Here is a 17,156-nt window from a genome sequence, read left to right as displayed (position 1 = left end):
GACCACAGCACCACAACTTGAGACCAGTTTATCTATGAAATCACCTTACCCCACAAGTGCCCACTCGACTGCTTCAATGGCTGGAATTGGCACTACTACAGGTGCTACATAGCACCCATTCTGCATTTGAAAGAACTTGACCATTTAGTGTGGTAGAACTGACATTTACCTGCCTATTGAGATCAAGCAGGTGCTTACATGGTACTCTTTTTCAGTGCCTGCTAAAAATATCCCAATGTAGACAAACCTACCCAGATGCTCTGAAAGTTGGGGAGATTTTAATCTGTTTTAGCATTGTATGTTTTAATTTAGGGTTGTGGGTTTTTCTTGAATTTACTGTTTTATCTTTTGTAAACAGCTTTGAGGGTTTTGTTTGTTTGTTTACAATCAAGCGGTGTGTATTTTATGATACTTTAAGGGAATAGGATAAGAAAGGCTAAAGAGTCGTTATTTGCCACACCAGATTGATCCAGTGCAAGTACGACGTCCTAAACTCGCAAAGCAAGTTTGGAAGCTCCACATGCCTCATGCACTAAATTTGTGTCTGGAATCGAGATAAAAAATGGTGTCTTTGTCTATTTTTACCCATTCAAAATATCTGATGACTGAATATAGCCTTGTGCCAGACAACTAACAGATGTATTAGACGGGGGACAGAGAAGGAGGCGACAATGGCCCAGTTTGCATGCAACACTAAACCATGATTTAACTTTATGTGCACAAAACCTCTGCAAGCCCAAGTGAAACCTCAGACTCAAGTCCTCTGCTCCTCACTGCTAACCTCCTGCTGCCTGGCTGGGAGAAGAAATAAAGGAGGATTCAGTTTCACTTTCTCAGATTCCTGGCTTTTCATTACATGCGAATCAGGAATCATGGTTTAAAATAAACTCCAGTGTGTTAAATTAACCAGGCTCATAACCCCCAGTTTTAAGCTGACTTGCTTTTGCAGTTGATTAGAGTTTATTGTAAACCACAATTCCTGGTTTGTACATAATGACAAGCCAGAAATCAAGGAGAGAGAAACCGAATCATGGTTTATGCCTCCTGGCTGTGTAAGAGCAGGAGAGGGGATTGCTTGAATCCAAGGGTTTGCACAGGCTCCCAGAAGCTTGCATGTGCAACACTAAACCATGGTTTAGACTTTATGTGGCTCAGCCCAGGGTAAAACTACTTTTTATAATTTGCTGTTTGAAAACTGGTCTAGTGTCACCCAAAATCTTTTTTTTGGGGAAAAAAATCAACCACAAGAAAGCTGCGGTATATAGTTTGATCTTACCACTTTCCTTAACGATTAGCATATTTTATTGTATTTTTAATATTTTGTTGGAAGCCGCCCAGAGTGGATGGGGAAACCCAGCCAGATGGGTGGGGTATAAATAATAAATTATTATTATTATTACATGTATATTTTTGGAACTCCTCACTTCATGTTAACAAGTGTATTATGAACACTGAGTAGCTGAGAACAAATTGCTCTGCTGCCACTATTAGTAGTAGTAGTAGTAGTAGTAGTATAGTAATTAAATTTGTATACTGTCCTTCATCCAAAGACCACAGGGTGGTTCACAACATAAAAATACAAAATGAGAGAACAAAATACATAATAAACCAAAAAAAACAACAACCCAAACTGGCTCCCACAAACACACTTAAAAGGCCATATAATGTTTAATCAACCAAAGGCCTGAATATAAAGTAACTTTCGCCTGGTGCCCAAAGATATAGAATGAAGGTGCCAGATGAATTTCCCTGGGGTGAGCATTCCACAAACGGGAAGCCACTGAAGAAAAGGCCCGTTATCGTGTTGCTGCCATCCGGGCCTCTCATTGAGGAAGCACATGAAGAAGAGCTTCGGATGATGATCATACGGTCCGGATCAGTTCATCAGGGGAGAAGCAGTCCTCGAGGTATTGCGGGTCAGAGCTGTTTACGGATGTATAGATCAAAACCAGAAATTTGAATTGGACCCAGTGCAGCCAGTACAGTGGTACCTTGGTTCTCAAACGCCTTGGTACTCAAACAACTTGGAACCCAAACACTGCAAACCCAGCAGTGTTCCGTTTTGCGAACTTTTTTCAAAGATGAATGAGCTCCGTTTTGAGTGTTACGCTTCCGATTTGAGGGCCACACTTCCGTTTTGAGTGTTACGCTGAGGTCTGTCTGTTTTTGCTATTTATTTTGCGTTTCCATTTTTGCGGCTTTTTTGTTTTGTTTTTGTGACTGTGTGGAACCCAGTTCAGCTACTGATTGATTGATTGTGTGACTGCAGTACATTGTTTATTGCCTTCATGTTATGGATCAATGGTCTTGTTAGATAGTACAATTCATGTTAAATTGCTGTTTTAGGGGTTGCTTTTAAAAGTCTGGAACCGATTGATTCATTTTGCATTACTTTCTATGGGAAAGCGTGCCTTGGTTTTGGAACGCTTTGGTTTTGGAATGGACTTCCGGAATGGATTAAGTTTGAGAACCAAGGTACCACTGTACAGTAGGGCCAGGATCAATGTAATATGCTCAAATCATCTTGCCCCAGTGAGCAACCTGGCCGCTGAATTCTGCACCAGCTAAAGCTTCCAAACTGTCTTCAGAGGCAGCTCCATATATAATGCATTGCAGTAATCTAACCTAGAGGTTACCAGAGAATAGAACACAGAAGTTAGGTTATCCCTGTCCAGACAGGAGCACAGCTGGACCACCAGCCGAAGCTCATGAAAGGCATTCCATGCCACTAAGGCCACCTGAGTCTCAAGAGACAGCAAAAGGTTCAGGAGGACCCCCAAGCTGTGTACCCGCTCCTTCAGAGGGAGTGCAAGCCCATTAAGAGCAGGCAACCTCCAGCCAACCAGTCTAGGGAACCGCCCACTAACAATGCCTCATTCTTATCTGCATTGAGCTTCAGTTTGTCGGATTTCATCCAGTCCATTTCTAAGGTAAGACAACCGTCTCTAGCACATCCACTATTCAGTACAGAGGAGAGCCAGGATTATGTCCCTTGTCTGGGTCCAGATGCAGGCAGCTAGATGCATTTGCCATGAAGAATGTCATATACCGTATGCAAAACAAAAAGGAGCCTTCAGATGTCTGAACCATGAGAACCTAAGTGTTTGAAATGAGGCTTTTAAAATGCACGAAGAATTATGTCCTTTCAGCAGAAAGTGCACATCTGGCTTTAAACACACAGCTACTTTCATCATCCTATAAAGACCTGAGCTACCGAAGTGTATAATTAACCTGCTGTTCTATTAAGAAAGCTAACAAGACAGCTTGCTTTCCAAAGGTATGCCCTTTATGAGTCAAACTTCAGAAAAGTTCACTGAAAAGCAATATTAAAATCCAAGATTGCCAAATAAAATTATTATCTCTCTGAAGTGAGAAACAATTAGGTAAATATGTTTTGAAATGAGTGCTTGGTTGGAGAAGACTCAGTGTGATTTCTGGTCCCTTGGCAACAATCTAGATAACAACAGACCACGGCTATTTTACAGCATCTCTGCCAAATACTTTCTTGCAGAGCACTTTCATGCTTTAAGGAAGACAGAAGCTTGTGGGAGCTTATTGTTTTGTTTTGTTAAGCCTCTTTAATTGTTATCTGTGTATTTTGGAACACCCACCCACCTTGCCTATAATAACTTACGAAGAAAGCTTTATATAGATTTACTTTGCAAGCACGTCAAAATGAAAAGATGTGGAAAAGGATTGAGACGATCACTTGCTCAATGAAGCTTTAAAGGACACTCATCTCTATTTATTTACTCTATTGATTTCTCTTCTTGAGAACCACAAAGAGCTGTCCATATCACTCTAAGTGCTTAGGGTAATTATTTAAAGAGAATAAAAGCCTATCACAAAAGTACATACACACAGTATGAATCTGAGCCAATATCTACCTTGCTTATGTATTTTTATTAGCCTGAAATGGAGAGCATGCTTATCCCTCTAAATCTACAAAGCGCCAAGGAAGGACCACTGAGACTTCTTCCTATTCACATATAGGGCTGGGCCATAACTGGTTTTCAGTATCATGATATATCACCAGCTAAACATCACAATATATTGATATATCACAATATCTGAAATAAGGAAGGAACTACACAGAGGACAATGTCCTGGCAACTGTTAATACTTAAGGGTCTAAAACTGATAAATGATGATTATTAATCACCTCATGGTCAACTTTCATCAGCAGGAAAACCAAAATGCATCCAATTGAGACTTTGGGTTTTGGGTTTGGCTACCAAATGTTGGTATTCAGGACAATCCAAAGTACAGTGATGAGTCATAGTGAATACAAATAATCTGGGACTGCCAGACTGCCTGCAGGCCTACTAGGTGACAGAAGAAGAGCAGCTGATGAAACTGTGTGACGATTGATAATATTGTCATTTATCCGTTTTAGACCCCTAAGTCAGGGGTAGGCAACCTAAGGCCCATGGGCCACAAGCGGCCCACGGGGGTCGTTTAACCAGCCCACGAGCCGCCCCCGAACCGAGCCATCCGCTCGGCGAGTCCCCGGACGCTGCACTAAACTGGCGCGGCGCGAGGACTTGCTTCTGCTGTGCCGGAAATCATTTCTGCTGGAAATTGCGCCCATGAAGGGATCTCCGCTGGAGTGAACTGGTAAAGTTTGCCAACCCTTGCCCTATGTAGTAGCAGTTGCCAGGACATTGTCCTGTTCGCCTCTGTATAGTTCCATCCTTCTTTCAGACATTGCGGTAGATTGCAGTGTTTAGCTGTGATAACATTGCAACGTTTAGCTGGTGAGTTATCGCAATGTTGAAAACCAGATATTGCCTAGTCTAGCCCTTACACACATTGTGATTCACCATATATCGCCGGCTCAAATATTATGAAACAATTATCATGATGTGAACTTCAAACCGGTGTTGGATTTATTGATATATCACTCAGCCCTATTCGCATAGTGTCTTTGCTTGAACTCTTCTCCTGCTTGCTTTCTGCCTTACAGTAAATAGAAAACTGAATTTCTGAACCCAAAGAGCCATGCAACAACTCTGTGTGCCTTACATTGTGGACTTGTGTTTCTCTCTCTCTTTTACATACATTAATCTGGGTTGGCTAATTTTAGTGTGACTAATTGCCATGCATTCTCATTCCACATTGGGAATCTGGCTTGTTTTGAAACTGTTTTGGATGATATGTGTGTGTGTGACTGGCTGCCAATTAGTTTCTGGGCCCAATTCAAAGTGCTGGTGCTGACCTATAAAGCTGTACACAGCGCAGGACCTCAATGCCTTAAAAACTTCATCTCCTCGTAAGTGTTAGAAACTGGGATAGAAAAGCTAGGAGCCAAATGGCTCCTGGGACCTGGGTTGTGGGAACCAAAACAGAATTCCTAGTCATTTGGGATGGGGGGGGGGTCAGCAACACTTTTTATTCATTTTAAGCATGAACTAATACACAATTCACGTAAGAGACACATTGTTAATATCACGTTTTTATCAGAGATTGTGAATACATGTGTAATTTGGTGTTTACAATAAAAAATATTGGTATCATACTTCAGTTTTCAAAACACTCTACTCTTTATTGTTAAACTCCTTAACATATTGTCTATCTTTAACATACACTTCGAGGCTTCAAAGCAGTGGGACTTTGCCCCCTCTCCTCCACCCTTGCTGTCCCAAACCTGCCTTGGAAGGTCAGGGGACACAGAGGGGGAGGCGAGCAGGAAAGTCCCATTGTGCAAGCAGCTGTTTATCCATGAGTGCAATTATTTGAATACTGCTCTGAGTACCTTTAGAGATGCAGCCACACCCAAAAAACATTGTCAAAGCCAGTACGTTTCCGAGCACAATTCAAAGTGTTGGTGCTGACCTTTAAAGCCCTAAACGGCCTTGGTCCAGTATACTTGAAGGAGCATCTCCACCCCCATCATTCTACCCAGACACTGAGGTCCAGTGCTGAGGGCCTTCTGGCGGTTTCCTTACTGCGAGAATCCAAGTTACAGGGAACCAGGCAGAGGGCCTTCTCAGTAGTGGCACCCGCCCTGTGGAACACCCTTCCACCAGATGTCAAAGAGAACAACTACCAGACTTTTAGAAGACATCTGAAGGCAGCCCTGTTTAGGGAAGCTTTTTATGTTTGATGCATTACTGTATTTTAATATTTTGTTGGAAGCCCAGTCAGATGGGCGGGGAATAATAATAATAATAATAATAATAATAATAATAATAATAATAATAATTTATTATTATTATTTACTATTATTAAACACTGTCAGTCAGGATGCAGGAGGCTCTCACTGCTATTCCCTGTGGATCCTTCACGGGAGAGAGATCTCCATTTTAGAGCAGCTTGTGTTGCCGCAGGCCCACCTGCTCTAATATTTCTCTACAAGGGGTACCTGCAGAGAAAATACATTTGGCTCACTGCTCCCTTTTCTCTCACTGCAAATCCCTACTCTGCAAATTCGAGAATATTGCCAAGAATTTCCAAAACAAAGAAAAAAAGCAGCCAGTGGAGAAAAGTACCTAAACTGATTGTGAGAGCAACGACAAAGGGGATTATCCAAGAGCCTATTTCCTCTTGAAAACTATTCACTATATTCCATTGGAAAAAACCATCCGATACTTAGGACATATCTTTGTGGCAGGGCAAGAATAATAGCAAGTATTTTACACTGTTTGCTGCTTTAAACAAAAGCCTCTTGAACATTTCTCTTTCAGTATTTTGAAGGCCTTATCACATTTGTCTCGGGCAGCAATTCATTCCTAGATGTCTTATACGCACAGCCTGCAGCCAGAATCTTTGTTTAAACTTTGAGGACTTGGCAGAAGCAATTAAGATTAAAGAGATATCAAGCAGGATGTAAATGCTGATGAAGACGGACACTTTTGCCTCAAGAATGGCAAGCAGCGACTTACCTTTATTAGGGTTATTACAGCCAGATAATGATCAACATATATGTCGGTCAAATATGTATTTTTAAAGGATTTTTCAGGATGCAAAAGCAAATATAATTGTTCCAATGATATCAATAGATTCATCATGCATTGACTTTATTTTGCTGTGGGTATTGTTGTTGTTTTTTTGTAAGAGTTTACAAACTACCGTATACTACAAAAGCCTTTCACCAATTATAACAGAGTGTATATTTTTAAGAGATAAAATCTTAGCATTTTCTAACATGTTTAATAAGACACCTCCAGTCTATGATCCAAAGGCTCATTAATACAAATCTTGGGAACAGTGGTTTTGGGTTTTTTTTAATTTTCTCATTAAATGGAATGTTATTGGGGAAATATTAATACACTTCGTAAGTGGACAATTTGAGGGGACAATTTTCTCTTTTCCCACTACCACAATATGTGAAATGTGGTGAAAGGCAAAAAATAGGTTATTCAAAAATAGGTCATCTTTCCAGTGAATATACCGGTACTTGTTATAAGGGGGAAAAACTGCTCCTTTATCCCTTATGGGGTATCCAAGAGCCTGTATACTGCCCGTATAGAGTCCTTATGTAGGTTCTGTATTGGTAGGAGAAAATAACAGAGACCAACCAGAGAATATAGAGAAGCAAAGCAGCTAGTAAGCATGATCTTTATTAAACTGTTGCAACAGGGTCCCCCACTCCTGCCATGCAGGGAGGGAGGAGAGGAACCCAGAACAATGGTGTGCAAACTCTTATAAAGACTTTTGAAGTTGCTCACCCTGTAGCCAGAGACCACCCCCAAAACACCATACATACATCACAGAAAGAGGCAGTCTACAGCAGTGTTTCCCAACCTTTTTTGGGCAAAGGCACACTTGTTTGATGAAAAAAATCTTGAGGCACACCACCATTACAGCCCCGTGACGTCAGCGCGCAGCGTCACGCCGGGAGGGAAGGGCGCCGGGGCGCTGCTGCTGCTGCTGCCGCCGCCGCTCCCGGCAGGCATGGGCCCAGCTGAGGCGGCGGCGGCTGTTGTAGTGGTGGTGGTGATAGCGGGCGGAGGAGGGGGCGGCGGCGGGGCCGAGGTGGCCGGCGGCGGTGGGGGAGGCGGCGGCGGGTGGAGCAGGAGGGCGGCCAAGGCCGGTGAGGGAGTAGGGTTGCCCGGGGCTTGAGGAGCCGTCGCCGGGAGTTGCTGCTGCTGTTGTTGCTGCTGCTGCCCGGACATGCCGGCCTCCTCCTCGTCCGCTGTCTCGCGCTCCTCCCTTTTGCGCGCGCTGCCCCGCCGCCGCCCCATTGGCCGGGTCCTGTCAGCTGATCCTGTGTTATTTCCTGTGTGTGTGTGTGAGGGGAGAATGGAGAGAGAAACCTCGGCACCACCACCGCGGAGCCACCCCCGGCTCGACGTGGATCCTCGCCGCCGCCGCCCCGCCTCTCGCCGCCCGACTCGCCCGCCTCCCTCCCACGGCACACCAGGGAACGTCTCGCAGCACACTAGTGTGCCGCGGAACACCGGTTGGGAAACACTGGTCTACAGAAGAAAGCCTGTCTGCCAGGATACCAGATCACTGGTCACTGATTGCATTACCTGGACAGCCAGACCATTCTTTTGTAGTGGTAAACACTTTAATTCCTGAATCCAGGTCACAAGCTCATCCTATTCACCCACACAAGTACACCCTTAAGACAGGTAAGCAAAAGACAATGGAGAGACTTTCCCATTTCCTTCCACCTTGCAGAGAAATATTTGAGGTCACTGGGAGAGTCAAAATGACTTCAGGATTGTTCTCCTGTACTATTTTAGACACATGGTTTATATACTTATGTACAGTGGTGCCTCGCAAGACGAAATTAATTCGTTCCGCAAGTTTTGTTGTCTTGCGATTTTTTTCGTCTTGCGAAGCACGGTGTCGGAAAAGTTTTGGAAAAGCTTCAAAAATCACCAAAGTCTTCAAAGACCTCAAAAAAGGCTACCACACCGCGTGCTATGAGTTGCTCCTCAAAGTCAAGTCGCAACTGTATTAACGGTGTTAAGAAAAAGGAAACAAACTTGCAAGACGTTTCCGTCTTGCGAAGCAAGCCCATAGGGAAAATTGTTTGCGAAGCAGCTCAAAAAACAAAAAACCCTTTCGTCTTGCGAGTTTTCCGTCTTGCGAGGGATTCGTCTTGCGAGGTACCACTGTATGTGTTTGCCTTGTAAATTTATGAATGCTTATTTTATATTTGGGACCCTACGACTTATAACAATACTGATACAGCTTATGATGTTTCAATCTGCACTGAAATATCCTTCTTTTCTCAATCCCATACTCCTCAAGGCAAGACTACAGTTAATACAATCACAGAAGACAAAGCCAATCAAAAGGTAATGACATTAATTAACAAGATTAGTCACTGCTACAGGCAGAGGCCCTTTGTTCTCATCAGTCAAGGGACACGGCCATCCAATGGTGTCTAATTGTGTGTGTGTGTTTTAATGTCAACAGATCAAAACAGGTAGCAGCCAAATGGAATGAGCGCGGGGCGGATGGCCTGAAAAGATCAGAACTCATCATGTAATAATCAACCCCCAACCAAGTCTTAAAATGTGATCCTAACTCACTGTGCTACCACATTTAAGAACTGAACATGCAGTATACCCAGTGTAATCTTTTTAGAAAAAGAGGTGCCGGAACTCACCATGAACACCTCCCTTTTTCTCTTATAATGGGAATGGTGCCTACCTGAGAGGTACCTCAGTTCTGGCAACTTCCAACTGAAAAAAAGCCCCGAGTATACTAATATTAGAAGGCTGATCGCCGAAGAATTGATGCTTTTGAATTATGGTGCTGGAGGAGACTCTTGAGAGTCCCATGGACTGCAAGAAGATCAAACCTATCCATTCTTAAGGAAATCAGCCCTGAGTGCTCACTGGAAGGACAGATCCTGAAGCTGAGACTCCAATACTTTGGCCACCTCATGAGAAGAGAAGACACCCTGGAAAAGACCCTGGTGTTGGGAAAGATGGAGGGCACAAGGAGAAGGGGACGACAGAAGACTAGATGGTTGGACAGTGTTCTCGAAGCTACAAACATGAGTCTGACCAAACTGTGGGCGGCAGTGGAAGACAGGAGTGCCTGGCGTGCTCTGGCCCATGGGGTCAGGAAGAGTAGGACACGACTAAACAACTAAACAACAAATACTAATATTGATGCAAGTATGAGATTGAAATAAAAACAAATATGTTGGTTCAGATTTCTCTGGTGTCAGAGAGTTACTCCAGGGTGGGAGATATCCAAGTGATATTCCAGTGACTAGATTTTACTAGTCAAACAGATGTTCAAGTATTGGTAACAACTGTTAAACAAATGCCAAACAAATCAGAAGGTATGTGAAACCAACTATTCCTATTCAAGTTTATCTAAGAATTCCCAATATCTACCTATCCATCCAGTTCCCAACATCATTTCCCAGACTACCAATGCTACGTGACAAAGCTGCACACTTACCACAGGATTAAACACTGTGTGACAACTCAAAAGACCTCTGAGTACATATGCAAAGGACTGCAGTGTTTCAAAACAAAACCCAAGACAGGGTTCAGAGGTTTGGCTCATTTGGTGTTACTGGAGGCAGGAAACTGCTTATCTCCTATTCCAAGGATGCATCCATTTGATTTTCTTTATATCCTTTCATATAAGTGAAATGATGTCATTCGCCCATATGAGAAAAATAGGCTGGTACAGAAACTATGAGACGATGGTCCAATGCATCTGGGCAAGATGAACAGCATGTGCACACACTTGCAACATGGCCTAGATCCCATAGCTACCACTGCCAGAACTGCTCATCCCTGGAAGTCACAAAACTTTGATTCTGGTACATGGAGTGTACATTGAGGAGAGAGTTGGGAACACTTAGTAAGCAGGAGGAGGGGGACCACTTCACCTCCCATTCTTCAGGTCACTTCCTGAAAAACTTGAATCCTCTGCATCCTCTTCTATTCCAAGAGCATCTTTATGTCCCCTTCGCAGGCATTAGATCAGGGGTCAGCAAACTTTTTCAGCAGGGGGCTGGTCCACTGTCCCTCAGACCTTGTGGAGGGGGAGGGACTATATTTTGAAAGGGAAACAAAATAAACAAATATCTATGCCCCACAAATAACCCAGAGATGCATTTTAAATAAAAGCACACAATCTACTCATGTAAAAACACCAGGCAAGCCCCACAAATAACCCATAGATGCATTTCAAATAAAAGGACACATTCTACTCATGTAAAAACACGCTCATTCCCGGACTGTCCACGGGCCGGATTTAGAAGGCGATTGGGCCAGATCCGGCCCCTGGGCCTTAGTTTGCCTACCCATGCATTAGATGCTCTAGGGGAGTGCAAAGCATCATTCCTATACAAAATTCAGAGCTGTATGCATCACATAAGCAGATAAATGGCAGAAGATGGGCAAAAAGAGTTGGAGGACTGGGACACATTCTACAACAAAATAATATCCCATTATCTCATATATACATCCTTGTACACAAAAGCAGACTAATATGCACTCTGCTACATACGAGAATCTCCGCACATCTGCCAACCAACAGCTGAAGCTCCCTTATACCGAATCAAACAACTAATCCAGACCACTGATCTATCTAGCTCAGCACTGGCAATGTCTCACCAGAATCTCAGACTAGGGTCTTTCACAGCTTGGGACAGATTGTAGAGACTGAGTTTTGGACCTTCTGTATGCAAAGCATTGGGAGAAGGGGAAAGGTAGAGTAGGTTTAGAAGGGGAAATGGAATTGGAGAAGTTTGGGAAACGCTGCTCATGTGTCAGTACATACAGTAACATTGTTATCACAAGACCAAAACATGCACAAACTGAGGTTATTACTCAGACGGACATGGAGGGGATGTCTGAAAGAGGACTGGAACTAAAAACTGATTCTAAAAAGGTCTTCAGAAAGGCTTCCTGAAATAGCAGGGTCTTTCAAAGAACTGGTGGATTATACAGATATATCTATTAAATGATGAAAATTGTTGCAAAAAGAGCACCTAACATCACCATGCAACAATTATCCAGGTCAATTTTATGTTAGAGGAAGCACTGTAAGAAGTACATATAAGTAATTCTACCCTGTCAAGGCACGAGATGGACTGAAAGGCCTATCTTTTTCTGAAAAGCTTACATCTGAAAAGCCCTGATGGCTTGTAAACATACCCATTAGGGACTTAATTAGGAGGGACTAAAACATCTCTCATCACCTGCAAAGCTTATTCCCACCATCTAGCACATTAGCCAGTGCATTAATTCTCTAAATCAAGGCAGCCTTTCCACTGAATTACGAATGAGCTATTTCAAATACTCCTCTCTCTCTCTCTCTTTGACTGACAAATCTCAAAAGTTAAATTTAATAAAACTCTCTTGGTGATGACAGCCGTGACTCACACGAGCAAAAATGTCAAGGCTAGCAGATATCTCTAAGGCCCAGAAGCACTGGCATGATTATGATAGAAAGTTCACAGAGTGACTGTGGAATACGGTAATAGTTTATAACAGAACCCTGATTTACTAAATTTCACCAGTTCAGTCAACTTCATAGCTATAGAGCACAAGGCAGTTATTTGCAAGACTCCACTGTGCAAATTAATTGAATCCTCCACCTGGTCTGTTAAAACATTAGAATCATAGTTTTTGGACTGACACATACATACATATAATACATAAATAATTTTAGACAGGTTTCTTTCTTCTTCTTTTCTACTTTCATGAATACAAGCTAAGATTTCATAATCCAATTAGAAAATTGAGGAGGCAGCAAGAAAGTCTATGAGGAAAAGCAGACAGGCAAATTTTATACATATATCTAATTTCTTAGGTGAACTGAAGCCAGAGCCCGCCCAAGGATATATAAAATAGGTAAGAGGGCTAACTTCTGTGGCCAAGTATATATTGATTTAATTTAACTTCTAGTCCACCATTCTCACAATTCAAGAGAAACCAAAAAACTCCACAAACTCCCCCAAAAGGAAGAACAAATTAAGCAACTGTGGCAGCCCACCAATAAGAGAAAGGGATGAGACTATCTGATCTGAGCAATGCCAGATTTATGCACAAGCTATGTAGGTTAAACCACAGAGCCTAGGACTTGCCAATCAGAAGGTCGGCGGTTCGAATCCCCACGACGGGGTGAGGTCCCGTTGCTCGGTCCCTGCTCCTGCCAACCTAGCAGTTCGAAAGCACATCAAAGTGCAAGTAGATAAATAGGTACTGCTCCGGCGGGAAGGTAAACGGCGTTTCCGTGAGCTACTCTGGTTCGCCAGAAGCAGCTTAGTCATACTGGCCACATGACCTGGAAGCTGTCTGTGGACAAATGCCGGCTCCCTCGGCCAATAAAGTGAGATGAGTGCCGCAACCCCAGAGTCGGTCACGACTGGACCTAATGGTCAGGGGTCCCTTTACCTTTTATGTAGTCTACATTTTAGGGCCTCAGATTATGAGGTGCCTCTAAATACCACTGCCCCCAAAAAGCTACTCAGATAGTCTGTTTTTAGTTGCATCCTCACCTACAAACCTATATAGCAAATACTAAACTTCATTCTTTCCACTTTCATTGTCTGTTGAACAATCAACCTTTAAGGTAATGCTATGTGGCCACTTAAATTTGACATAGTTTAAGGCTTCAGAGTATCTTAATCCTGCTCTGGGCCAAATAAGGAAAGGTGAGCTTTGGGACCTGCTTTCCTCTCCTCTGTGACCTTCTCCAAAGACCCTGCTGCCAGTTCCAGCATCCTTGGTCTAGCACACGGGTGTCAAACACAAGGGCCGCGGGCCGAATCTGGCCCGCCAGACCTCGTCATGCGGCCCGTGTAGCTGCCGCCGGCCGCCAGCCTTCACCTTTTATTCTCGCTTTCTTTCTTTTTTTGACACAAGAAAGCCACCTCTTCTGCGCATGCGCGGCAGCCTACAAACCAGAGAACGTCTGCCCTCTAGCGGCGCCGGCCATTCTACACAGGAAACCTCCACTTGTTACAGATACAACCGGCCCTTTGAGGGTGACCAAACTGCTGATGCCGCCCCCGATGAATTTGAGTTTGACACCCCTGGTCTAGCAGTTTTATAATAGCTCCTTGCAGGGCTGCATCATCCTCCTGGGACAGTGGGGAAGGGTGCAAGAAGGGCAAGGGACACCCCAGTTTGCGCAAGTAGGTGAAGAGGCTGGTTTTACTTTTATGTAGTCACATGGAAGAGAAGGCCTTTTCTGTGGTGGCACACCCAACTTTGAAATGCCCCCCTAAGGAGATAAATATTCCGCCAACATTACAACTATTTTGGTGCCAGGTTAAGACATTTTAGTTTACTTTTTGTGCAGGTCCCATTTGTAGTTTTCTATTTGAAATGCTGCTGAAGTGGGCGGCTTGTGGAAGGTGAAAGAAACATGGGGAAATGATTTTTTCCTCCATCTCCAATACAGTGGTGCCTCGCAAGACGAAAATAATCTGTTCCGCGAGTCTCTTCGTCTAGCGGTTTTTTCGTCTTGCGAAGCAACCCTATTAGCAGATTAGCGGCTATTAAAGGCTTAGAGGCTTAGTGGCTAAAAGGCTATTAGCGACTTAGCGGCTTAGAAAAAGGGGGGGGGAGCGAGAAAAAAATCGCAAGACTCGCAAGACGTTTTCGTCTTGCGAAGCAAGCCCATAGGGAAAATCGTCTTGCGAAGCAACTAAAAAATGGAAAACCCTTTCGTCTAGCGGGTTTTTCATCTTGCGAGGCATTCGTCTTGCGGGGCACCACTGTAGTACCTTTCGTCAAACAAGATCCTATCCTATCTGGAATTGACAACAGTAACAGCACACATGTGCCTCTATAAACATGCAAGGGGTTGCATACTGCTAAATAAGTACTCTGAGTAGATGCGATGAAATTCATGGACCACAGTCAACCACGATTACTTCAATTGCCAAAATAAATAAGATGCATAGGGGTGTTTTTAGATTCAGGGGTGGTTTTTTTAATACAAAAACTTGCAAGAACACAATTGCTCACTAGATGGCAGCACAGTGTCACCAATGCATGTTGCTTAGTGGCTATCGCATATGCCTTCAAAAAGGTCACATTACAGTATATGGTTAGATCATTAGATGTAATATTCTGTCAAACCCAAATGTAATGGGAGGATCCTATGCATATTTCCTCAGAGGTATGCCTCACTGCATCCTAGTGAGCTTCGTGGCTGAGTAGGGATTTGAACTCTGGACTTCACAGTTTGACCCTCTTCTAACCCATGGGTAGGCATACTAAGGCCCGGGGGCCGGATATGTACCAATCGCCGCCTTAAATCTGGCCCGCGGACAGTCTGGGAATCAGCATGTTTTTACATGAGTAGAATGTGTCCTTTTATTTAAAATGCATCTCTGGGTTACTTGTGGGACATAGGAATTCGTTCATTTCCCCCCAAAAATATAGTCTGGCCCACCACAAGGTCTGAGGGACAGTGGACTGACCCCCTGCTGAAAACGTTTGCTGACCCTTGCTGTAACCACTATGCACCACAGCTGCCTTGCTTGATAGCAGCAGCATGGGGGGGGGAGCAGTATCTTATCATATCTTATCTTATCCAAACGAGCCGACTATCTAATCTCTCTCTCTATTTAAAGTTACAGGAAGGTAGCCGTGTTGGTCTGCCGTAGTCGAAACAAACAAACAAAAAAATTCCTTCCAGTAGCACCTTAGAGACCAGCTAAGTTTGTTATTGGTATGAGCTTTCGTGTGCATGCACACTTCTTCAGATACACTGAAACAGAAGTCACCAGACCCTTATATGGGGAGGGGTATTACTCAGAAGGGTGGTGGGAATAACACCATTACTGGTCCCAACACCATCAAACATGCCATCTCAGGACTATTCAATTGGTCATCTTCTAACATTGTGTATGCCAACAGTGCCCTTCAGCTCTCTATATTGGACAAACAGGCCAAACCCTACGCCAAAGGATAAATGGACATCAGGAATCACAAGACAGAGAAGCCAGTAGGAGAACACTTCAATCTCCCAGGACAGTCTATACAAGATCTCAAAGTAGCTGTCTTATTACGAAAGAATTTCAGAAACAGACTGGAAAGAGAAGTTGCTGAATTGCAACTTATTACCAAACTTAAAACCATGGAGAGACCTGGTCTGAATAGAGACATTGGATTCTTTTCTCATTATACATGATGAAGCTATTTTTAGCCATCTCACCCCTTGCTTTTTCCTGTAAGACCAATTGCAGTCGTTAACAGGTTTACCACACCTATCAGCCATTCCCACCACCCTTGAGTAATACCCCTCCCCATACTGTATAAGGGTCTGGTGACTTCTGTTTCAGTGTATCTGAAGAAGTGTGCATGCACACGAAAGGTCATACCAAGAACTAACTTAGTTGGTCTCTAAGGTGCTACTGGAAAGAATTTTTTTTTATTTTGTTTCTCTATTTAAAGGTAGCAACAAAGCGGGGAGAGGAGGGAAAGAGAGAGAGAAATCCTCCTTTTCCTCAGAGGCGCCATAAAACTGAGAATCGGGGGGTGGAAAGAGGCGGCGAAGGTGCACCGCCGCCTCTCCGCCACTAGGGGGCGCGGGCGGACAGGCGGTGTCACGTGACCTCCGCGCGCCGCGGCGGCCTGTCTTCATTCTATCCCACTCACCCGCAACGGCCGCACTCCGGCCTCCGCGCGCTGAGCTCCACGGGAAGCTCCCAGAGGCCCCCGCAGTCTTCCGCTTCTTCCTCGGGGCCGCTCGCCGGAGCCGAAGGCCTCAGCAGCGGCTCCTCGTCTTCTCTGCCTCCCGCGGCGTCCGTTGCCGGCGTCTCCCTCCCCTCCATCGCTTCTGCCCTGCCCCGGAACGTTCGGAAGAGGGCGCTAGGACCCCGCCGGTCCCCGAAAGTTGGAACGCCGGCCGCGTGATGGGAAAAGGGCTTTCCTCCTCCTCCAGCCCCCGCCGGACATGCTCAGCCAATCAGAAACGCGGCTCCAGCCAATCGGGAAGCAGCGTGCTCTTCAAAGGCTTTGGCTTTCACGCAGAATGCCACCTTTGCCTCTTTTGAGCCGGGAAATGCCTGTGCTAAGTGCTGGGTGCGAATCACCGCCTTACCCGGATTCTAAGAATTCAGATGTGTTATCCGCTTGTAGGAAATCATCTTCTGCGGCACAACAAATTCTCCTATGGATCAGTTAATGATTAAGGAACTGGAAGTAAGAGAATAAGAAAATGGACAGTTTTCCCAGAGGGGGGATGTATGAGGTGCAGATCCT

General features: G+C 44.2%; 1 protein-coding gene across 2 annotated transcripts in view; it reads right to left on the bottom strand.

Moving 5' to 3' along the window:
• DTWD2 (DTW motif tRNA-uridine aminocarboxypropyltransferase 2) overlaps nt 1-16,917 on the bottom strand; it is a 92,370-nt gene extending 75,453 nt beyond the window's left edge. Inside the window, exon 1 of one of the 2 annotated variants that reach the window (XM_028748594.2) lies at nt 16,551-16,917. In XM_028748594.2, the coding sequence (XP_028604427.2) occupies nt 16,551-16,726 (176 nt within the window). In that variant the 5' untranslated portion in view covers nt 16,727-16,917. The remainder of the gene's footprint in view (nt 1-16,550) is intronic. The other variant, XM_028748593.2, reaches the window with a different exon arrangement.
• Between the last annotated feature and the right edge of the window lie 239 nt (nt 16,918-17,156).

The sequence above is a fragment of the Podarcis muralis genome, chromosome 11 (genome assembly GCF_964188315.1).
Source record: "Podarcis muralis chromosome 11, rPodMur119.hap1.1, whole genome shotgun sequence".
Lineage (NCBI taxonomy): Eukaryota > Metazoa > Chordata > Lepidosauria > Squamata > Lacertidae > Podarcis > Podarcis muralis.
This window is presented reverse-complemented; position numbering and strand designations above follow the sequence as displayed.